General features: G+C 38.3%; 1 protein-coding gene across 2 annotated transcripts in view; it reads right to left on the bottom strand.

The window, feature by feature from the left end:
* The window catches only part of LOC150077445 (chromatin remodeling regulator CECR2-like), a 285,275-nt gene that overhangs the window by 187,121 nt on the left and 72,695 nt on the right, over positions 1-25,459 (bottom strand). For both annotated transcript variants that reach the window (XM_090386312.1, XM_090386313.1), the window contains exon 4: positions 18,403-18,592. In XM_090386312.1, the coding sequence (XP_090242438.1) occupies positions 18,403-18,592 (190 nt within the window). The remainder of the gene's footprint in view (positions 1-18,402; positions 18,593-25,459) is intronic.

The following is a 25,459-nucleotide window of genomic DNA, read 5'->3' as shown; positions in this document are numbered from 1 at the left end:
TGTTGATTTTCAAGTCGCTCAAAATCACTATGTGCAGTGTAAACCTAGTGCTTATCCAAATCCAGTCTTTATAGAATGCCCAATTTAGTTTGCAACAAAAAATTTTTGCCAATAGAATTTACCTTCTTTGCATTATTAGTACTAGCTGACTTGCTCGATCTCTTTGAGGCTACTTCCAAAAAATAAAAATAAATAAATAATAAAAATTTAAAATGGCTTACATGCTACACAGTAAGCTAAAATCCATTACTGGGACATAAAATGCACATAAGCAATATGCAAACCAAACTAAACTGAAAACGCCATTGTTGAGCAACTGTTATCTGCCGAGCTCTGGGAAGTTAAGAACAGTTTTATAAACAACACTTCAGTAAATTTCAGATAATTATAACACCCAAGTGGGTGTTATTTTTACAATAATACTGCTGGGTGGTATGATGTATACAGTGTATATTTTCGTAATACCTGATGCAGTCATCACTTCAATATGTTTTCAACCTATAGCATAAAATAACCATAATGTTTTTTAATGTAATGCTTGCACACATCTCAAGAATTCTTGTTTGTTACTGAATCAGCCGATATTGGCAAAATGTTCTGAGGCTGACAGCATTTCAAATGAGTGGGAAGATATAGTAGGGGAAAACAAGCCTAAATAACTTCAAGAGGGCATGTCATAGTTTCAAACCACAGCAGAATACTTAGTCTTAACTGTGTCTCGAGCAATGACAGAAGTATTTTCAATAAAAAGGGCAAATTCAAACTCCTGATTACGACAACTAATGCTGACGTAACAGGGCTAATATAAACATGTTGTCACATGAAAATTTGGAATGACAAGTTCCACTACAATGTATTTAGGAAAGACAAAAGAACAAAAGAGTAGCTGGTTCATGTTTCTTATCAAAAGCAGCCTGAGCACGAAAGAGCTTTTGCTGAGTCAGGAGTTACACCTGTCAGAACAGAACTTGTGTGGCGTGAGTTAATTAGAAGCAAAGGTATAATGAGAGTGGGAGTAATTTACATCCACTCTAAGAGAACCGGGAAGAGTATGACAAGAGCCTCAACAGGCAAATGGAATGGACAAGCGTGAATACCTTATCACGGGCAACTTCAATCAGCCTTAAATAATTGGAGTAAGTGGGAAGGAAACTCACCATGGGGAACAAAATTTTTAAAACTATATTATTTGTACTGGTATGTTAGTGAAAATACTAGGTGTATCTCATCATTACTCACAAATCAAACAACACCATAGGGCTTACAGTAGAGGAACCACTGGCAGATAGTGATCAATCATTAATTGGACAATGAAGAAATTTGCAGTAGTTAGAGGCAGGAGTTTTAATTTCACAAAAGGGGATTATGGCAGTTTAAGGCACTACATGGCATCTATTAACTGCAGAGGGAGGGCAAATACATTAGAATTATGGAATACCTTGAAAGCAACAATCGTAAAGCAGTTATTAATAAGTCCAAACTAGATTTTGAACAGGCTAAGAGTAGAAAGCTGAAAGCAGGGGGAGGGAGGAGAAAAATGCGCTACTAGTAACAGATTGTGAAAATAATCCGTTACTCATAGTGATGGATTAGGAAATTGTAAGTAATTGTTATTGAATACTTCAATATTTCCTTGATATGCATTTGATATCATCAAAAAAATTCAAGAGAAAAATTGAATTTTCATTATCACACACACGCCTGAAAAATTCATCATAAAATGTCATGTGTTTCGATGCTTGAATTCCATTCTGAGCTGCAACTGTAATAAAGTCACCTCTCTTGCACTGACAGAGTAGCTGTTCACCAAATGAAGGAAAACAAAGTTCATTTTCCTGAAATTTCCAGTTCCCTTCATTCACTTGGGGGGGGGAACTCCTTAGGGGAGGGAATCCACCCTTTCTAGTCCAACCCTAGGGAGGGGGGGGAGAGGGAGAGAGAGAGAGAGAGAGAAATAAAAATACCCTTTGGTAGGGAGAAGGCCAGGAGATTGTCAAAGGTCCAGAGCTATAACTTTTATTTATTTTATTTATTATTAAATTTGATTATTATTTTTTCTTGTTTTGTTCTAGCAATCCATCCATCCTGGATTGGAGCTTCCCTAGGCCTCTTTTCTCCTTGCCTCTCTTCATCTTATACAAGTTTTTCTTTCCTCCCTGGGGAATGAGTTTCCCAGGGAGGAGGGCATGCAGATAGTAGGGGAGGCCTTGGCCCTCTTTCTGCTAGGGACGAGTACCTGGAGGCAGTCGTCCAGGTGATCACTGCTTCCAAATGCCAAAACACAACATCACAATACAGAACACACACAAGCTCACAAACAGTTTTTCTTTCCTGTCACTTTTTCCAGTGCAGGATGAAAAACTTTTCTCTCTCTTGCCTTCCTTTTCATCTGTCTTCATCCAACATGGGATATTCCTATATGGGATGAATTTTTTTTTTTTTCCACACGACACACATTGGCCTTACCTTGACGGTACGTAAAAACTGAACAGAGCAACGAGGCAGAGATGAACTTTTGTTCTAGGAGCCACCCATACAAAAAACACAAAACAAAAATAAATAAATAAAAATAATAACAAAAATAGCATTGCAGCTATAAGTCAGCTTCATCCTAGGATGCCGAAGTTGCAATTACTCTGATTTGGTCCGGTGTGCATTTGATTTTAAAAAAAAACTGCTTTACTGCAATTGTTTTAGAGAATATTTTGCATTTTTACTTTCTAACATTATTTTGCATTATAGCTCTGTTACAATATTTTGCTTCGTTTCTTTACATTATTGCTGTAGCCAACGATATCGGTGTGCATGACGTTTCATCACAGATGCTGAAGTTCTAATTAGTCAGTTCATCCTAGGATGCGGAAGTACTAATAAATCCGATTTTAGTCTGATGCGAATTTGAGAAAAAATCCACAATAATAAGTCTGGAAATATTAGCGAGTGAATTGCATTATACATTTCAAACATCGCTGTATAGCTTATCCTTGAATACAAATGACTATGGCTACTCTCCTTTGAGTGACCACCCTTTTACAGATGTTTTATAGTGGACACTTCCAGTCAATAAAATCATCAGTAGATGTCCTTTATTGTACCTAAAGTAATTTGTTATATTGGGGGAAACAGTTTTTGCTCCTAACTGATGTAGCACTTTCGAATTTTGCAAAGAGGATTATTTGAACACAATGTACATTAGAAGGTCAGTAAAAGAGTTGATAATTGGTGGGCAGCATTCTGACAAACATATTTTCTGTTTATATTCCGGGATGACGACATGGTCAGAGATCCCAAAATAGAGAGAGAGAGAGAGAGAGAGAGAGAGAGAGAGAGAGAGAGAGAGAGAGAGAATACAAGAAACCCCACCGCATTTAGCAGGACTTAATTGTGTGAAATTGCTCAGCTGCCTAAAACGACAGTAAAACAAGAGAAGTGGGGAGTAAATCTATTTTTCAGCGGGGTTTATCTTTTTATTGCAGCTCAGAACAGCATATGACTGTGAATAGTGAATTTATTCGGCTTCTGTACTAAAACAGAATTTCTCCCTTTGTGTTGACATCAAAGCGTAACAAGCAAATGTTTTCTAACAATACCTTTTGAGCAGCCCGTGATTTGTATTGTTAGAAAATATTGCAGTTTTGTGAACAATACACATTTCAAGAAACAATCCATTATTCATAGCAGAGGATTTTTTTTTCTTCTTTTGCATACCAGTTTTCGAAGTTTATAACACAGCTATAAATAGAAATATTTTCTTGAAATTTCGTTAGAAGATCAAACCCAGGAAACTGCTGTTCCAGTATTGTTTACTAAAAGCAATTACAATAGAGCAAACTTTTTTTTATCAAATGCGCATTGCAGTGTTATCAGTTTTACACCAGTTTTCCCTTTTCCAACAGATGAATTTCCTTGATTTTCTGTTCATAGTGCAATACACATTGAAGAAAGGAAATACGATCTGTTTGCCTTTCATAAACAGTTGTTGCAACTGTTTTGCTTTATTGCTTCTTATGTCAACTAAGAGTAGCTTGCGTTTGTCTTTTTGGGGCGCATTTTTTTTTTTTACCATAGCCAGGTGGGAAGGAGTAGCAGTGAGCAGCACACGTTTCTTGATTAGACCGCGGTTCAAGCCCATCAACACCAAATACGGAGGATGCGGAAAGGTCAGGGAATGACCACCGCATATTCCTGGAGCAATATGGCCTTAGTTGTTAATGCACCTAAAAACCAAATAACAAAAAAAACAAGAGTTTGTCTTTCGTTTATTTTTTCTTAGTCGTCCAGATGTAGTTGTGTGGAGACGATATGAGGTAACACACTTCCTACGGTTCGCTCATGAACGACGAAGTTGTTTATGAGAACTTCTCCACTCTGTAAACAAATTCGCGCACTTTACATCAAGAAACAAATCAAATGTCGGGTTTCATAAGCTCTAGGCTGGTTAGGGCGGAGGAGTAGAAATATTAATTGAAAAGGCTTAAAAAAATGCATACTTGATGTCACATTTTTGTCGTTTGCGTGAATTGGAATAGAAATATTTTAAAATTGAAGTGGAAAAATTCAAGAAAACAGTTCTGGCTCCAACTATAGCGAGTTTCAGCACTGTAATTAGAGTAAAAATTATAGAATTAACTTGCTGAACCCAGTTGGGGTTAGGACGTACCCCCACCAAACCTGAATACAGTGTATTAATGATCTTGTAAAAACACCTCCCACCATTCCCAACACGCTCCATTCAATGCCTCTTGTGGTCTTCCATAAAAAGGAAGTCAGAAGGATTTTGATGAATCTTGATGCTAAGAAAGCTCCAGGTCCTGGTGGTATTTCTCCACTTGTTCTCAAAACCTGTGCTCCTGATCTTACACCTGTTCTTTGCTGCCTTTTCTCACTTTCTTATTCCAAAGGTGTTTCTCCTTCTGATTGGAAATTTACCCATATCTAGCCAGTTACTAAAAAGGGTGACAAATCCCTGTCATCCAATTATCATCCTATTGCAATTACTTCTACTTTTTCTAAAATAATGGAGAAATCAATATCCTTAAGAAAATATAGCACGAGGAGAATGCCAAGATGGATTAATATCAAGCTGGCCAGTCTAATATGGCAGAATAACACAGCATAGAGAAGGTACAGAGCAAGGGAAGGTACTGAAGCCTACAATAGCTAAAAGGTGATCCATAACAGTACCACAGAGAAGGTTAGGGGAGTCAGGCCTGAGTATGAGAAAGCAACGGCTATGGGGTGATTCCATGTCAAGTGGCCTAATTTTGAAGACTGTACCTGCTCACCCATCTTCAATTTTGTTGAAACTTTGTGTAGATGTTTAAATAGGTTTCCAAAGAAGCTGAGCAAAAATTCAGTTCAAAATATAGTATGCTTAAGGCACCAGCACCTTTTTTGTGGAGGTCACTTGTGTTATGCGGAACAAATCACAAAAAATTTTCAAAGTTTTTTTAAGTGTTACTGTTGCACAACATTGAGAGGTAGTGCTCTGAAACTTGGTATACCTAGTTAACTTTTGGCAGAGAATTCAAAACTCTTGGTGTCCAGGCTCAAAAACCTTCACATTTTTTACAATGCAGTCTAAAACTGACACCAAAAATTTGTTGCAACAAATTTAAGACTTTTGAAAGGTGTCCCCACAAAGTTAAGTTTGTGGGGATACCTTCAATTCTCTCGTTTTTGCCACCATTGGAAAGAGTAGGTTTTAAACAACAAGAATAATGGTTTTCCAGTTTTGTATCTGGCTACTTAAGGCCTAAAAAATGGCCTTAAACATTTTATATTTTCCACATAATATTTGCATACTTATTTGATGGTGAAGTTTCACATCTCAATAAGGACAGAACTATTGCATTTACAAGAGTGAAATTTTCTGCAATTACTCTGCCTTTGGTTTAAGGAGAAAGGATATATTGCCAATGCACAAAGAGATCTGTATTTTTTACAATGAGGGTTCAAATGGCAAGAAAAGAAATTGCATGGGTTTCTTTAGTGCAAGTTCTCAAGCCTGAAAAGTGGTCTTTATTCAGGATTCCAAGCATAAAGATGATGTTCTATTGGTTTCTAAGCTTGAAAGAAGTTATAACAGCAACAAAACTTATTTAAAACACAATAAAATTTGAAATATGCAAGTGAGTGCGAAGATATTGAATCATTGCTTCGTAATGGACTGGAATTTTTCATTGATGGTTGATATTACTACTTCAGGCAAGCTATACAGGGTGATTCACTACCAGTGCGACAAACTTGCAGGAGATGTAGGGGGCACAAAGACGAATCGGAATCACATAGCACTGCAGGGTCCGAAATGCCTTCGTCATGCGGTAGAGGACGTTGAACGGAAGGTCGCGTGAACAGCGATCCCACTGGAAGTCAGAATTTGCGAACCAGTTACTGAGGCAGTAGTATGGACGAGTATTCAAACGTTGAACTGGCCGACATGCACCTCGCGTGTGGAGCTGCGGACTGTAATGGCACACTGCTCTGCGCTTCTACCAGGAACCTTTCCCGCACAGGGGTGCTCCTCATCATATGATTTTCGCACGTGTGCACAGAAGGTTACGTGAGACTGGTTGTTTCACGAGAGAGACCATGAATCGAGAGCGAATGACGAGGATGCCAGACAATGAGGAGAATGTCCTACGCCTTGCAGAAGGCAATCCGAGTATGAGTACTCAAGCGATAGGCCAACGATTGGGTATTTCCCAATCCACTGTATGGAGGATACTGTCAACAAACTAAATGAGTTCATACCATCTGCAACGCATCCAGTCATTGGAGCCTGTTGATTATCCACTCCGGAGGACTTTTGCTACTTGATTTCTTCAACAGAAACAGTTCGCAAATGCCGACCTCCAGCGGGATCGCTGTTCACGCGACCTCCCGTTCAATGTTCTCTACCGCATGACGAAGACATTCCGGATCATGCAATGCTATGTGATTCCGATTCGTCTTTGTGCCCCCTACACCACCTGCAAGTTTGTCGCACAGGTAGTGAATCACCCCGTATAGTCATCCCATTGTTGTTGTTTTTGGTGCTGGAAGACTGGTAATAGTTTGTTGTTCAGGAATCCAGCAGACATCTTGTCTAGCAGCCTAGTGAAATGAGCGAGCTACTCCATGAGGGTGCATGAAATTTACCAATACATCAATTTCTTCAAATTAAATTTCAAAAATATTTCCAACCACCAATTATTGTCATAAATACAGGCAATGTATTGGCCAGGTTGTAAATTAACAATTGGCACATATTGAATATTGGTTTCACTAGTCTGATGCACACGAGCTACAAATAATGATCGCGTGTTATTTGATACTCTGCAAACACGAATCTGTCTTGCATCAATAGGAATGAAGTGATGATTTTCTCTTATTCCAGCAATAGTATGACCGTCTATGAATCTTTTCTCTTGAAATGGCCTTACTTGCTCAATTTCCTCTTTAGAAACAAAACAGACTTTTATTATAGTCACATGCTTGTCACAAAATTCAAACATGTTTCTGGGTGTCGGGATTTGGTTTTCAATTAGGCATTGAAGACTTGCACATGCTACCAAACGCATTATTGTTCCACCAATTCCATCACATGGTGACTTGCCATGGCTAGTTATGTTTGTTTGTTATTTTGGTTTTTAGGAGCATTAGCAACTAAGGCCATATTGCTCCGGGGATATGCAGTGGTCATCCCCTGACCTTTCCGCATCCTCCGTATTTGGTGGGCACGAGCTCGAACCCCAGGTCTAATCAAGAAGTATGTGCTGCTGCTCCTGCCCACCTGGCTATGGAGGCACCCCATGGCTAGTGCTTATTTTCCAGGTATGGCCATGATTCCTTCTTCTGCTTTAAGTTTTCTAGCTTTCTTCACCATTCTTTCTGGGACACTCAACTCTTCCATTGTTTTCTTTATGGACCAACTAACTGGAGCTAGTATTAATATTTGAAATTTTTCTAAATGACTTGATACCATCAACTTTCCTTCCAATTCTTTCAGCAGCTCAGTAATCTAAGCAATTTCCACACTGATGACTTACACTTGGGTCCATGATGTAATTTTGATCCAAGCCACCAAACAACAGATGCAATTTTTCTGGCAATTACATCTTGTATTTGACTTGTTTTCTTTTTGGCATAACTCATAGCCTTGTGAGTCTCTTAGCCATTTGCTGAAACTTCAGAGGAGAAATACCAATAGGCATCAAACTAGTGTTCAAGCTTTCAGTTACATGCATTTCGTCATCATGGTCTGATCTGGATGAAGTTGATGTTCCTGTTGCTGCTTTTTAGCTGTTTGTTGCTTGAGGTTGTCACAGACATTCTCTCAGATATGCCAGACAAGCTGTGCTTGCAACCTGGGAGTCTAAAACGCTGATGAAACTGATATTCGAGTGACACTCAAGTCAAACTGGACCCAATTTCAGCAAAGTCCGGACGGCCTGACAACCAAATCCTCTGCTTGCACCTTCACGACGGTGGGAATGGTAGTAATCCTGGGTATAATCCCCTTGTGCAAGCACACTGCGGGTGACTACCCAGGTGTGAACCAACGTAAGCAGGGTTCGAGGTGTGGCCCCCACACCGCATGGAGAAATGCCACCCCTCTATGTTACCAGGCAATACTAGGTGGCAGATAACTCTCATCAACTGGTGCAATACCACCACTTTGCTTATTGGAGGCTTGAAGTGGTGGAACCCATGTTTAGTCTCCAGAGCTAAGTTCCAGTCAACCCTTCCCCACCTTGTCCATCATGAAGTATGACTGATGGCTTCTGAGGTTATGATAGACATCATGGCAAGATCCAATCTTCCTTACATTTTGAGGGTACTGCTCTAAAACAGTTTTCGCAGGCCGGCCACTAGTTAGTACACTGGACTGAACCTATTGATAACTTTCTAGGAAGCTTCCGGATCAGCTAGTGCATAACCTTGCTACCTCTACTCTGCCAGATAGTGACTGGAGGGAGACCGAGTAGTGTGTATGCTGGGGGCATTGTCGAGGCCACATTATGTGAGGATCTGAGTATATTCTTAGCATGTGTACACTATATACAAAAATTCCATTATTTCATACATCATGACACCCCACCCCACTTTTTCTTACTATTGAATACACCATGAATTGTCAAACTAATAGAGTAAGCTTATCTGTGAAAAGATCTAAACCTCCCAAACACTTCCTTGTTCATCTCACAAATATACATGGTCTCAGTTCTAATCTCAACGAGTCCATTTCCACTTGCAGTCTCCGAAACCCCATGTACTTTTTCTGACAGAATCTCAGTTATCGGTTGATTCAACTACTGCTCATCTCAGTTGCCAAAATTATTTGCTGTACTATTTCTTTCGTCTCAAAGGTGGTACTGTTGCATATGTCCATTCCAATATTCCCTCTCAGAGACTTGGTAATTTGGAATCTCCTCTTTTCGATGTTTTCTGGCTTAAAATCTCTCAACTTCATTCTGTCAAATTCATCTGTTGTCACTACCATTCTCCCAAATCCACTAATCATTTGGAGCTATTTGACTTGCTCTCTTTGAAACTTGACTTTCTCCAGTCCAACTTTCCTAACAGTGAGGTAATTTTCCTCAGTGATTTTAATGTTCACAACTACCTTCCATTTTCTAGTCACACAGACCCAGCTGGTAAAGATGCTGAGGCTTTTGCAATTACTAATGACCTCGCACAGGTTTTTCATTTAACTACCAGAATACCAGACAATCCTAACCATACAGCCAACACTCTTGATCTTTTTCTCACAAACAACCCTTCTAAGTATATGGTTGAAGTGAGTGGTCTTTTGTCACCTCAAATCACAACTTAGTGATTGTATCTTCCCAAATGGAGCCTTTATCTAATGGCTATTACCAACCTCGTGTTGTTTGGCATTACAAGAATGCAAAAATAGGATGACCTGCAAGATTTCTTTTTTCTTTTCCTGATTTAGATTACTGTTTCAAAACTTCTGATGTCAACATTTTCTCAGATCATCTAAGTGAAACTATTCTAGTAGAATTGGAATCCTTTATTCCACACACCACTTTAAAATCTCGCCCTCTATCTAACCCTTGGTTTTCCAAAAAATGTGCTAAGGCTGTTCAAGAGAAGGATGCTGCGTATCGCTGGCTTGTTTCCAATTTTTCAGTTTCATTTTCTGCCTACATCAAAGCTCGCAACAATTGTAAAGCACTTATTAACCAGTCCAAACTAGATTTTGAACAGGCTAAGAGTAGAAAGCTTGCTTCTTGCCCTAATTGTAGCTGAGCATTCTGGTCTCTTGCCAAAGCTATTGGCTGCAACTTTTTCTCAACTCTACTCCCACCTTTGTCAAAACCAGATGGTTCTGTTGTCACTTCAGCCAAGGATAAAGCTACCCTGCTAGCATCCCATTTTTCTTCCAACTCCTGTATTATTGATCTTGGTAAAACACCTCACACCATTCCCAACACGTTCCATTCAATGCCTCTTGTTGTCTTCCAACAAAAGGATGTCAAAGGGATTTTGATGAATCTTGATGCTAAGGAAGCTCCAGGTCCTGTTGGTGTTTCGCCACTTGTTCTCAAAACCTGTGCTCCTGAACTTACTCCTGTTCTTTGCCACCTTTTCTCACTTTCTTATTCCAAAGATGTTTCTCATTCTGATTGGAAATTTTCCCATATCCAGCCAGTTCCTAAAAAAGGTGACAAATTTCTCCCATCCAATTATTGTCCTATTGCAATTACTTCTACTCTTTCTAAAGTAATGGAGAAATCAATTAACCACCAACTCTTAAACTACCTAGAATCTTCTGTCTGATAAACGATCGCCAGTATGGATTCTGTTAGTGTTGATCCGCTGGTGATATTCTGGCTTATGTTACCCATTTATGGACAAATTCAATGAAAAGGTTTGGTGAAACACAAACAGTTGCTCTTGACATCTCTAAGGCTTTTGATCGTGTTTGGCATAAAAGTCTTCTAAACAAGCTTCCATCTTATGGTTTGCCAACTGTTTTTTGTAACTGGTTATCAAGTTTTCTCTCTGATCGCTCACAGAGGGTGATGGTAGATGTCTCTCTGTCTTCTAACTTCTCCACTAATGCTGGTGTCCCCCAAAGTTCAGTTTTTTCCCCCCACTCTTTTCCTCTTGTATATTAATGACCTTCCATTGACTGGAAATCCTATCTATAGTTTTGCTGAAGACAGCACACTGCAATCCACTTTTCAGTTTGAGAAACCTTGCCCTGCTCAATCAGCTTCAACTTCTCAAATATCCCCTACCAATTCCAATGCCGATCTCCATGTAATTCTCCAGTGGGACAAAGACAACTTAGTTCGTTTCAATCCTTCTAAAACTGAGTCTTGTCTTATATCTCGCAAAAAGGATTCTTCTGCTCCTATGCTTATCTTTGGTGACACTCCGATTTCTAGGAAAGATGAAATATCTCTTTCGAGGATTAATCTGACTTCTAATCTCTCTTGGCACAAGCACATTACAAAAATTGCTTCCTCTGCTTCTAAAGAACTTTCTTTTCACTCTTGGCATTACTTTTCTTCCAAACAGTTGTTCACTCTGTATAATCGGAAATCCGCCCTACCATGGAATATTGTTCCCACATCTGGGGCTGTGCCCCCTAAACCTCTCTCAGGCTTCTAGATTCCATTCAGAAGAGGGCAGTTAGGTTAATTAATGATTCATCTCTAATACAGTCTCTCCACTCGCTGTCTCATAGACTACTGTTTCTGCTGTATGCCTTTTTTACAGATACTTCCATTGGCACTGTTCTTCTGAATTGGCTTCTATAATTCCCGCTCTCTCTCTCTCAAAACAGTCTGAGCATGTGCCACCACCAGCCAATATCCATTTACCGTCGAACTTTTCATCTTCCTCGTTTATTCATTCAACTGCTGTTTTCTCGAACAACCTTCCTTCATACGTATTTCCTGAAAATTACAGTCTACAGAAGTTCGAGTCTAATGTCAACAAATATCTTCTTTCGTCTTCTCAACCTCCAACCCAAGCACGGTACTAAGTACTATAATAGATTCTAATACCTCTCATGTTTGAGGTTTCATAATAAATAAAAAAAAATAAATGACTCTTTTCGGCATGATGGGCACAGCTTCTTGCCGGGTTTCATGTCTTTCAGGTAGCCTGCCATTGACAAATCAATTGGTTGTAAACTTTTTTTCATCATATGATTTTCCTTCTGGAAAGGATTGCAACATGAACGCTGCAAAAATTCAAATTTTGTCAAAAGCAAAAAGCTTCATGGTGTAGACAAATTGGTGTCTTCTCACCCAGTTTTAATCCACAAAGTCGACCTATCGGCCGTTGTTCTTCAAATTCAAATTCTTTAAATAATTTTAACCCATTTTTCCATGTATAGGATAGCACATGATATTTAGAATTATCCATATGACTGATGGTGCACGAGTCCAGTTTATCTCCAGCAAAATCTTCTGATTCCATGGCTTTCATGCTGACTAATAAGTGGACGTTTCTGCATGAAAACTTAACTTTATTAGAGTGAAACAATAAAAAATATAGGATCAAAATAAACAAACAAACTGTTCATCATAAAGAAAAAACACATTACTAACAGCATGGTTCAAACATCTATTTATACTTTTTTGTATGAATCCAGAATATTCCAGAGTTCCAGAATGTTCATTGGTTTTTTTGGAAATCAAGAATATTCTATAATATTCCGCAATATATCCTTTTTCAAGATTATTCTAAATATACGGCAGGATTAAGGAAGTGCTCTGCAACAAAAACGATCTCACAAAATAACAATATGGCACAAAACTACTTGATGTTTAGGCTTACTTTTTAGGCTTTAAGTGCAAAGACACAAAACAGATAATCTCAAAGGCTTTTGATCATGTTTGGCATAAAGTTCTTCTAAACAGGCTTCCATCTTATGGTTTGCCAACTGTTTTTAGTAATTGATTATCCAGTTTTCTCTCTTATCGCTCACTGAGGGTGCTGGTAGATGGCTCTCTGTCTTCTAACTTCTCCACTAATGCCAGCGTCCCCCAAGGTTCAATTCTTTCCCCCACTCTTTTCCTCTTGTATATTAATGACCTTCTTCCATTGACTGGAAATCCTATCCATAGTTTTGCCGATGATAGCACATTGCATTCCACTTTCCATTTTGAGAAACCTTGTCCTGCTCAATCAGCTTCAACTTCTCAAAAATCTGCTACCAATTCCTTAAATGCAGATCTTCAGGTAATTCTCCAGTGGGGCAAAGACAACTTAGTTGATTTCAACCCTTCTAAAACTCAGTCTTGTCTTATATCTGGCAAAAAGGATTCTTCTGCTCCTATGCTTATCTTTAGTGACACTCCGATTTCTAGGCAAAATGATATATCTCTTTTGGGGATTACCCTGACTTCTAATCTCTCTTGGCACAAGCACATTACAAATATTGCTTCCTCTGCATCTAAAAAACTTTGTTTTCTCTTTCGCTCTCGGCGTTACTTTTCTTCCAAACAGCTGCTCACTCTGTATAAATTGCAAATCCGCCCTGCCATGGAATATTGTTCCCACATCCGGGGTGGTGCCCCCAAAACCTCTCTCAGGCTTCTTGATTCCATTCAGAAGAGGGCAGTTAGGTTAATTAATGATTCATCTCTAACAGAGTCTCTCCACTCGCTTTCTCATAGACGTACTGTTTCTGCTGCATGCCTCTTCTACAGATACTTCCATGGGCACTGTTCTTCTGAATTGGCTTCTATAATTCCCGCTCTCTCTTTCAAAACAGTCCAAACACGTGCCGCCACCAGCCAACATCTATTTCCTGTCCAACTTCAAACCCACAGAACCAACTTTTCATCTTCCTCATTTATTCATTCAACTGCCATTTTCTGGAATAACCTTCCTTCATACGTATTTCCTGAAAATTACAATCTACAGAAGTTCAAGTCCGATGTCAACAAATATCTTTCGTCTTCTCAACCTCCAACACAAGCACTGTACTAAGTACTATAGGTTCTAATACCTCTCGTGTTTGGGGTTCACATAAAAAAAAACAAAACTATGATCCTTGTAGCTGAAACTCTGCTCTTTCCAGTGGTGGCAAAATGAGAGAATTTAAATGTCCTACATTAAGATATTTGCCCCTTAAGATAGGTCAAATTTGACTTTCAAATTTTGAGTCAATCTTTGAAGGAAAATATCTCAGCCAGAAAACAAGTATAAGAGCTCATATTTAGTTAGGCTGAATTCATGCAGTTGGTAAGTGGAATGTCCAAAGAAGAAGGTACCAAAGGTTTTTATTTCAAAGTTATGACTTTAAAAAGTCTTGCTTAAATTTGTCGCAACAAATTTTTGGTGCCAGTTTTAGACTGCATTGTAAAAAATGTGAAGGTTTTTGATTCTGGACACCAAAAGTTTTGCATTCTCTGCCAAAAGTTAACTAGGTATACCAAGTTTCAGAGCACTACCTCTCACCGTTATGTAACAGCAACACTTAAAACTATGAAATTTTTTTGCGATTTATTCCTCATAACACAAGTGACCTCCACAAAAAAGGTGCTGGTGCCTCAAGCATACTATATTTTGAACTGAAATTTTTCACAGCTTCATTTGAAACCTGTTTAAACATCCACACCAAGTACCAAAAAAATTGAAGATGGTCGAGCAGGGACCCCTAGGCCACTTGTCATGGAATGACCCTATGAGAGCAAAGTATGGAAATAAGGAGTTTATGTATATGAATACAAAAAAAGAAAACTAATGAAATCAGACCCTTGTGTACTGCATGTAGGAAAGTCTTAGATAACCCAGCTGATGCTAATGAACTGAATAGGTACTTCGCATCAGTTTTTACTGACAAAAGAAACTTCATGCTGAGGAGAGATAGAGGCATATCAAATTAGCAATTTCAAAATTACAGATGACTGTTTATTAGAAAAATTTGAGCCTAAAGGAAAGTGTGACTGCTGGAGTTAATGGCATATAGCCAATAATTTTGAGGGATGCAGCTGGAGAGTGTACTGAACTAATGAGGTTAATTTTGAGAATATCAGTGGTTTCAGGAGAGATTCCTTTGGATTAGAGAAGTGATAAAGTATTGCCAATACATAAAGGCAGGTCTAAGAGCAAAGTTGGTAACTACAGACCAATTAGTCTAACTTCATTGGCAGGGAAAATCTTGAAGGCAATGATTATGAGTGCAATCCAGGGACATTAGATAGAAATGGCATTCTGAAAAACACAACATGGTTCTGTTAAGGGAAAATCATGTTTAACTAACCTGGTAAGCTTTTTTTTTTGACAAGTTATTCAAGAGCTGGATGTAAAGAACAATTTAAACATAAAAATCATCCTTAAAAACTTTAAACGTGATTGAGGCTGACAGTTAGGGAAAATTCAAAGCACAGTTGGATAAATATCTACATGAGGAGGAGAAAGTGCATAGTTTGCATTTTCTTATCTACCTCCTCTTTTTTTTGGGGGGCAATACACCAAAAGCCTGTGGCTTCCTTGCACTGTATGGCTAATACTAATACAAATAATATTTACAATAACAAAATCATATATCTTCAACTTAACTTGGTTTTCTTCCGGTGTTCTCATCACTAAACTTCTTTAAATGTGAATGTAGATGTAAAACATTTATTAAATTTCTCAGTAACTCTTGAACGGGGTCATCAATAGTTAAGCCATTCATATCTGGTTGGCCAATGTTGTTCATTGCTTTTGAACTAGTGTAATATAAACAAAGCATTCTTTGCATTCTTAGACAATGACTTCTCAAATCTGCCTTAGCTTACCTAATCCCATTAGTGATGGGAACATGGAATCCTACATCAAGTACAACCAGAATTTATAATCCATGCTAAATTATAATCATCCAATGTATTTTTCTTTTCTGGCACTAGTCACATCAGTTCATCTAACATAAATTTTAGGATTAAACCTTGAAAAATATCTCTTAGTTGTTACCAAAAGCTTAGTAGCTTTTATGATTACTTTTCTGAACGCTTCACATTTAGAATTTGCAATTATTAACAATTATTGAAACAAAAATTAGCTATATCAGTTGGTTCCAGTGAAATTAATTTATAAAATGTCTTTAAAAAAGTTGCCTGTAAAAAAACAAAATCCTTATCCTTGACAATAGTTATATCTTTACATATACCAAACATCAATATATTATAATCACTGTCACCCATTGGTTCCTTCATCTAGATATTATTAATGCATGTTGAGCCACTGCTGATAATCATATAAAGAATATTGCTTTTCTTGTTGCCTCTCTAACATACTGCTGTAGAAAACAGTCACCAATAAATCCAGAAAATTTCTCTTACTATGTGACTGACCGACTTACATGTTCCAGTTAATATCTGGAATATTAAAGTATCCCAATTATACTGGCTTTATAAGTGTTCATTATACTTATCAAAGTCATTTGTCCTATAGCAGAATCCTAATCTCATTTTAGTTTTCTCAGTATTTATGTCACACAAAACTGACTGAATACTGCATTGCATGCCCACATCATCTGTGTGCACTGCTTCAGATTCTGTGCTTCATAATAGTCCACCCCACCTTACTAGAGTGCCTGTTCTTCCATTACACACTATACTCACCATGTACAAATTCTGCATCCCTTATATCTGAGTGACACCATATTTCTAATATTTCCACTAACTCCAAATTTGTTGACTTAACCTGTAATTCTAATTCATCAAATTTGTTCTGTACTGCTGGAATTAGTGTGGAACATCTGATTTTACTTTTAGCAAAATTAACACAACCCATGTGGTTGCTTGTCCCATGAATACCAACACCAGGTCTTGTAATCTGACACATCGCTTTTCAGTCTGCTGTATATTCTAACAGAAGCAGTTCAAGAATCACTTTCACTTCTGTTTATGGCTGCCGTTAAATCATTAGTTTGTTGGCAAACTTACAGCACACTCCCAGGCTAGTAGTTTTTCAAGTCATCCAACACTACCTCAATGGAATCAGCACATACTCTTGCAGCCCTTCTATTTTAAGCATATCCCATTCCTGTAAAAATGGTCTCCTCTATTGACAAGCACAGGCCATGCTAATAAAAAATTCTACCCTATGAGCCTTGCACAGTGTCTCTATGGTCAAACTGACTGACAAGGCTCTCAATGTACTTCCTCATACCATGTCTGGGCAGAATTGCAGACACTTCAAATTTATTCCTAAACTGAAACCTTTTCTCAACATTTTCCTCTATTTGGCTTTTGGAACATAGTAATGGAGATATGAATTCACAGTTGTTTCAAGTGAGAATACAGACTGGAATTCTTCAATATTTTTTCTGTGAAAATTGTAATGTTGCTAAATATGATTAATCATTTTTCCTGATTGTTTTGTGATAATTCTCTGAGTAAAGAGAAATGTCTTAGGCATAGCATTGAGTAAATAACTTTGCTTTTATAGTACATGAAGAATATCCACTATTTTAGCTTCAAGTTGAGTTGTTCCTAGTGCTGTGCAGTGCTGTTTTTACCAGAAAGAGTTAAAAAAAAAAAAAAAATTCCTCAAGAAAAGCTGTTTATTTCTTAGTTAAAATTTTACGTTTATAACTCCTCAATTAGGGCTAATCTACCATTTTGATCAACTAAGGGAACTTAGAGATACTGTGCAAGACTGTTTCATATACCTTAGGCTAATGATCTATAATTACATCAACTAAAATTTTACTGTTTGGTACGTCTTAGCAGCAATTTTTTTTTTTTTTTTATTGTAAATACAATTTATGATTAGTCTAATGATACACTGAACTTAGCAGAGGAAGAAAATTATTCTATGAACCATTCTGCCTGATACAGCCAGGTGGTCATGAGTGCAGTAGCACAAGCTCTTTTAGTGGACATGGTTCAAACCCATGTAAGCATCAAATACAGCTAAATTTTTTTTTTTTTTTTTTTTTTTTTATGAAAACCCCAAACACTAAATTGTATTCATGAGTTTTTATAAACTCTTCTGACCTAGTGGTCATACTAGCGTATAAACAAACTTACATAACCAAACTTTAGACATTACTATGGTGTTTGACCAACAAGTTTTTATGGTAATGGTACCTAGTAAAAGGGGTAATACCATGACAACCATCATAATGCAATTCCTCCAATACTAATACAATTTTATGGAGCAGGCCCATGTATTTTTCAACACATCAAATACCCTGAATTGAGACTAAAAGAACTGCAGTGAACTGAATTAGAAAGACACACAATAGCTCATACATTGCCCAATCAAGCCATTCTTGCCAGAAAAAAAAAGAATATTTACATTAATACAAAGGCCTAAATTTAAAAAAAAAAAAAATTGTTCTAAAGACTTGTTCTGCAAATTAACACTGCTGTCTCTTCTTCTAGCGGTCCAATATTTTTATTTTAGTTAATATCATTTTCCTATAAATTTACTTACCTTAAGGGCCTCTGTAACATCATCTGAATCTAAACGGTAGTTACATAATGCATGCAGAATTTCAACTTTGGTCCTAATAGGCAAAAACTGGAAACTGCTAGTAGTGTTGGGTAAAGGATGAGGTCGACCCTCACCATCCACCCATTTTTCCTGAAGCAAATCTCGCAAATGATGTTCCCAGTTTTCTGAACTGAAAATAATTATACTACAAATAAATATAACAATAATTATATTTATTACTGTAATATATTCTGAGAAATTCAATAATACTATATGTTTTTCTATGACTATGCATTGATAACTATAGTTTTAATAAAGGTCTGCCTTTGTTATCAGAACAAAAAATTCCAAAACATTTCTTCCAAATTAGTAATAATAATTAATGCATGCATGTCGTATAGGGCAATGAGAATATGATATACAAATTTGTATGTCATTATGAAATACAATAAACCATATTTTAAAGTAATTTGCTTCATTCATACAGAATATAGTAAATGGCATATGAAAACCTAATGAGCTGAAAGCTTGAGTAAAAATAATGTGAAAATACTCTGGAGCACTCATTCATGCATCTAGGCCCAGTGAACTCTAGAATCAGCCCTATCTTCATCAATGGATAAGATCACTGCAAGCAATCTTGCAAAAAATTACTCCAAAATTATGAGGCATTAAAATGAACATCAGTTGCATCAAATGTCCCAAACAGTAAAAATACAGAGGATTAAGTTCAAAAGATATCTCAGTGACCATGGTGCAGGTTACTATGCCATATCCATCTTCCTGGTCCTGTAGTTTCCTTTAATCAGCAGACCTCTGAACTGAAATGTGCAGATGCTTTGTAGTGTTGAAACCAGAAGTCTCAGTAGTTTATAAACAGCACTTTCTCTACCAACAGTGACTACACTTCGTTCAGAAATAATGTATTAGAGATCAGATGGTCAGGTAGAAGATGGATATGATCCAAAAATACATTCCACTACAATTTGCCCAAATGTTAATTGACAACAAAATCTGGTGGCACCACACCCAGATAACATGGTGACTGTTTCTGGACCATATCAGGCTGTTTTGACTATAAAATATACCATCTCTTGTGAACTGTGCCTTTAACAGTCCAAGTGGGTGCGAGAGTACACGTGAACAGGCGAAGTTTTTACGGGCTCCAGCAAATAGAGAAGTTTTGCTTTTTTATTGACTTAAATTGGCATATTAATTCATTTTTTAGAGTTGCTTTATATTCCTAGTAACAATACTTTAGTTTAATTTGAATTTAGATAGAGATTTTGTAGGTTATTACTTAGTATCGGTAAGGGTATCAAATCCACATGTTGAACAGGTTTTGCAGCTTCCGCGTTTGCAAAGTTTTTAATTATACTTAGCCACTTTATTGACTTAATTGTTAGATTAAATTATTTTCTATAAGTAGCTTATAGACCTAGTCAAGCTCCGTGGTTTGTTTTGAATTTAGATAGCGCGATTTGGAAAGTAAATAATACCTCATGTCCATAGATTAACCATTTGTAACACGATACATGTGCCCTGAACTAGATAGCGTAAGGTCTAAACGGAAAACTAGATAGAGAGTATAGTAGTATCAATTAATCAGTAAAATTTAATCTTATTAAATTTCATTGTCAATTGAATTGTACTTAACTAAATAAATATAGCAACCTAGTTTTTACAAGCGTAACATCATAAATTAATACATACAAGTTGATAGGGGATAAGAAAGTCATATAACATAACTCAGAGATAACATTCGATACCGAAATATATATATATATAGTGTTATAACTGCATTGGGATATAAGTTTAGGTTTATATTTTGTATTGGAATTTTACTGAACTTGAATAGAAATGATTCAGACCAGAGCAGAAAACAAAAGGCTCAAACTAATGGAACTGCTGTGGCTCAGGGAAAAAATGAGGGGGGGCAGTTGTCCTCTGAATCACAGTCTGTTGAAATGCACTGCTTGTTTGATGTTCGTGGAGCAATCAGGAATGGGACATCATATTGCCAAGGGGAATTATTTTTTGTGTGCGCATTGTAAGGAGTGCAAGGAAATTAGGCGCCAACTCAGCATTGTTATGGGCTTATACGAAAGCTTGAAGGACAGGATGGATGCCATCAAAAGATATAAATTGAGGGCCCATCAAGCTCTCAGATGCCCACATCAATGCCTGAGATTGCACTTGAACATCAAGGAACACAGTGGACAAGGCAGAATGCACTGGTCCCAAAGGAACTAGTTGTTGTAGGTGACTCTCTATTGTCAGGGAAATGGGGAACATATTGTGTAAAAAGGATAGATGGAACAGGACCAGGGTAGGTCTGCCAGGGTCAAAGGTTGATGACGTTGTAGAGCAGATATCATATCATCTTTTAAGGGCACAAAAGGTGATATTGTTGTACATGTTGGCACTAATGATATTAAGAGTAGGAGACCAGCGGAATTACTTAACAAGTACAAGTCAATGCTGAAAAAAAAGCTGTGAGTTAGAGTTCAATTTGAAATTGTCTACAATTCTGCCCAGACATGATAGGAGGGAGTATATGATGAGAGCGTTGTCAATCAACTCGGCCAGGGAGAGATTGTGCAAGGCTCAAGGGGTAGAGTTTTTCACAGCCTGGTCTGTGCTTGTTAACAGGAGAGACTGCTTCTACAGGGATGGGATACACTTAAATAGAAAGGGTGCAAGAATATTTGCTGATGCTATCGAGGCAGAGTTAGGTGGGTCAGAAGACTGCTAGCTTGGGGGGGGGGGGATACATGGACTAATAGATTAACAATAGCCACTGGCAGAGGTAAAAGTGATTCTTGCACTACTTCTATTGAAATGCAGTTGAGCAGCAGCCTGGAAAGCAAGGCAATTGGTATTTCCAGGACTGCTGGGAGTCATACTGGAACAAGTAAATACATGGGATGTGTTAGGGTAACTAAGACACAGAGACAACCCCCAAGGCAGAATTGCGGTGGTCCCGAAGGAACTAGTAGTTGTTGGTGACTCTATTGTCAGGGAAACGGGGAACATGCTTTGTGAAAAAGATAGGTGGAACAGGACCAGGGTATGTCTGCCAGGGGCAAAGGCTGATGACGTTGTAGAGCGAATATCATCTTTTAAGGGCACAAAAGGTGATATAGTTGTACACGTTGGCACTAATAATATTAAGAGTAGGAGACCGGCAGAATTACTTAACAAGTACAGGTCACTGTTGAACAAAAGCCGAGAATTAGGGTTGAATTTGAAAGTGTCTGCAATTCTGCCCAGACACGATAGGAGGGAGTATATGATGAGAGCCTTGTTGATCAATTCGGCCCTGGAAAGATTGTGCAAGGCTCAAGGGGTAGAATTTTTTTCAGCCTGGACTGTACTTGTTAACAGGAGAGATTGCTTCTACAGGGATGGGATACACTTAAATAGAAAGGGTGCAAGAATGTTTGCTGATGCTATCGAGGCAGTGTTAGGTGGGTCGGAAAACTGCTAGCTTGGGGGGAGACAAAGACCAATAGATGAACAGTAGCCGCTGGCAGAGGTGAAAGAGATTCTCGCACTGCTTCTATTAGAATGAGCAGAAGCCTGAAAAACAAGATGCATGGTATTTCAGAGACTGCTGGGAGCCATTGCGGTACAAGTAAACACATGGGTTGTGTTAGGGTAGCTAAGAATAGAAACAGGTGCAGGTATACTTGCGTGTACACCAATGCTAGGAGTTTAGTAAATAAATTTGATGAATTTGAGGTATTGCTCAAAACATCAAAGGCAGATATTGTTGGGATATCAGAGACGTGGTGTCACACAGATATAAGGGATGCAGAACTGCAATTTGGGGAGTACAACGTCTACAGAAAGGATAGACAGGATAGGAAGGGGGGAGGGGTTATGCTATTAGTTAAGAAACACATAAAAACCAAGGAAGTGAAGACAGTCGACATCGCTGGACAGTGCAGTGTTGAGTCAGTTTGGTGTGACATAAGCATTGGGAGATCAAAATTGAGAGTAGGAGTGTGCTATAGGCCTAATGACTCTGATGAGTATAATAAGGAACTGTACAGGGAAATAGAGTGGGCCAGTAAATCAGAGAGTCTTATAATGGGAGATTTTAATTTCCCAGTTATTGACTGGAATTTGGGGGCTGGTTACTCACACACTAGCAGGGCTTTTGTGGATATATCGGATGATTGTTTTCTACATCAGCATGCTCGGGAGGCAACTAGAGGGAGTAATACTCTTGATTTGATTATCAGCAGTGATTCTTCATGCATTAAGAATCTGCAGATAAATGAACCACTAGGTGGCAGTGATCACAGTGTGCTGAAGTGGGATTTACTCAAAGAGGTAACTACCATTAGGGGTAAAGGGAAGGGTTATTGCTTCCGTAAAGGTGACTACGATGGACTGAGACAGTATTTAAATTCTATACAGTGGGACCAATTGATGATGTTACCAACAGCAAATTCAAAATGGGAAGCAATCAAAGAACTTATCTTGGAAGCTACTAGGCTTTACATACCAACTAAGAAATATTGTTCAAGGTTTCAGATGAACTAATGAGGCATATGGCAGAGAAGAAAAATGCATGGGATACTTACAAATTAACACATGACACAGAAGCCTATGATAGATACAAGTTGATATGCTATAGGCTATAGGTGTGCTATAGGCCTAATGACTCTGATGAGTATAATAAGGAACTGTACAGGGAAATAGAGTGGGCCAGTAAATCAGAGAGTCTTATAATGGGAGATTTTAATTTCCCAGTTATTGACTGGAATTTGGGGGCTGGTTACTCACACACTAGCAGGGCTTTTGTGGATATATTGGATGATTGTTTTCTACATCAGCATGTTCGGGAGGCAACTAGAGGGAGTAATACTCTTGATTTGATTATCAGCAGTGATTCTTCATGCATTAAGAATCTGCAGATAAATGAACCACTAGGTGGCAGTGATCACAGTGTGCTGAAGTGGGATTTACTCAAAGAGGTAACTACCATTAGGGGTAAAGGAAAGGGTTATTGCTTCCGTAAAGGCGACTACGATGGACTGAGACAGTATTTAAATTCTATACAGTGGGACCAATTGATGATGTTACCAACAGCAAATTCAAAATGGGAAGCAGTCAAAGAACTTATCTTGGAAGCTACTAGGCTTTACATACCAACTAAGAAATATTGTTCAAGGTTTAGGCCAAAATGGATGTCAGATGAACTAATGAGGCATATGGCAGAGAAGAAAAATGCATGGGATACTTACAAATTAACACATGACACAGAAGCCTATGATAGATACAAGTTGATATGCAACCAAGTTACAAAGGAGGTTAGGCAGGTGAAGGCAGATTACGAGAAATCCTTGGCAAGGGATGCAAAGAAAAACAGCAAAGAGTTCTTTACTTATGTAAACTCTAGAAGGGGATGAATCAGATTGGTGCACTTGATATTGATGGGTCAACTGTTGATGATCCTGCTCAGGTAGCTAACAAACTAAATGAATATTTTGCATCAACATTCACACATGAGCAGTTATTCAGCAAGGGGAATGCCAGAGGTGTATTCAACTCTAGCAGTAAGCTACAGAATCTTGAAATAACTGCGAGTAAAGTGGAGGAGAAACTGTTGAAGATAAACACAAGAAAGGCACCCGGGGTGGATAGGATCTATCCAGTTATATTAAAGGAGGCAGCAAAGGAAGTAAGCAAACCCTTAGCCATAATTATGAGAGCTTCCTTGGACTCAGGGGAGGTACCCATAGACTGGAAATGTGCAAATGTGACCCCAATTCACAAAGGAGGATCAAAGGCTGACACAAGTAATTATAGACTTGTGAGCTTAACTTCTGTTCCAGCAAAATTAATGGAGGCACTGGTTAAAGAAGCACTGCAGGATCATTTAGACAAGACTTCAGTTATAGTTCAGACACAGCATGGTTTTGTTAAGGGGAAGTCTTGCCTGACCAACTTGATTGGATACTATGATGCAGTCACAAAAGAACTGGATGCAGGGAATAACTTTGATATTATATACTTGGATCTTAGAAAGGCTTTTGATACTGTTGCACATGGAAGACTGCTACACAAATTGGAGCAGTGTGACATTCGAGGCAAATTGCTGCTATGGATAAAGGGGTGGTTGAGGGGGAGAAGACAGAGAGTGGTAATCAATGGACACTGCTCATCGTGGACTAATGTTATTAGTGGAGTCCCTCAGGGCTCAGTGTTGGGTCCATTATTGTTTTCTGTATTTATAAATGATATTGATGATGGTATATCAAGCTTAATGTCCAAGTTTGCAGATGATACAAAGGTTGGCAGGGTTGTCAAGGACACTACTGACACTATGCTGCTGCAACAGGATCTGGAAAGGTTGAGCAGATGGGCTGAGAGGTGGCAAATGAAGTTTAACATTGACAAATGTAAAGTACTACACATGGGAAACAGCAACCCCAGAGCAACGTATCAACTCTGTGGTACTACACTGACAGTGGTAGAGAATGAAAGGGACTTGGGGGTGGTTGTGCAGGCAGATATGAAGTTCTCTGAGCAGTGCAGACAGGCTGCAAGAGTAGCTCATGGAGAATTGTCAATGATATACAGGAATTTTTCCAGCAGGGATAAGGAGGTGACTATTCCATTGTACAAGGCAATGGTCAGGCCACACCTAGAGTACTGTATACAGGTCTGGAGGCCTCATTTCAAGAAGGATGTAGAGCTGCTGGAACGAGTACAGAGAAGGGCAACAAGATTAGTGAATGGAACAAAGGGGTGCTCTTATGAAGAAAGGCTTAAATTTTGCAAATTACAGTGTCTGGAGACTAGGCACCAGTGAGGTGATCTGACAGAGGTGTATAAAGCCTTGAATGGTTTAAGCATGCTCAATGCTGATGGGATTCTTCCTCTAGCTCAGATAAATCACCTGAGAGGGCATAAATTCAAATTGAGGAAAGACAGATGTAGAAACAAGTGCATGAGTAGAAACAAGAGTAGAAACAAGTGCATGTATACTTGCATGTACGCCAATGTTAGGAGTATAGTCAAGACATCAAAGGCATATATT

The sequence above is a fragment of the Mastigoproctus giganteus genome, chromosome 12 (genome assembly GCF_048544385.1).
Source record: "Mastigoproctus giganteus isolate SK-2022 chromosome 12, ASM4854438v1, whole genome shotgun sequence".
NCBI classification, from domain to species: domain Eukaryota; kingdom Metazoa; phylum Arthropoda; class Arachnida; order Uropygi; family Thelyphonidae; genus Mastigoproctus; species Mastigoproctus giganteus.
This window is presented reverse-complemented; position numbering and strand designations above follow the sequence as displayed.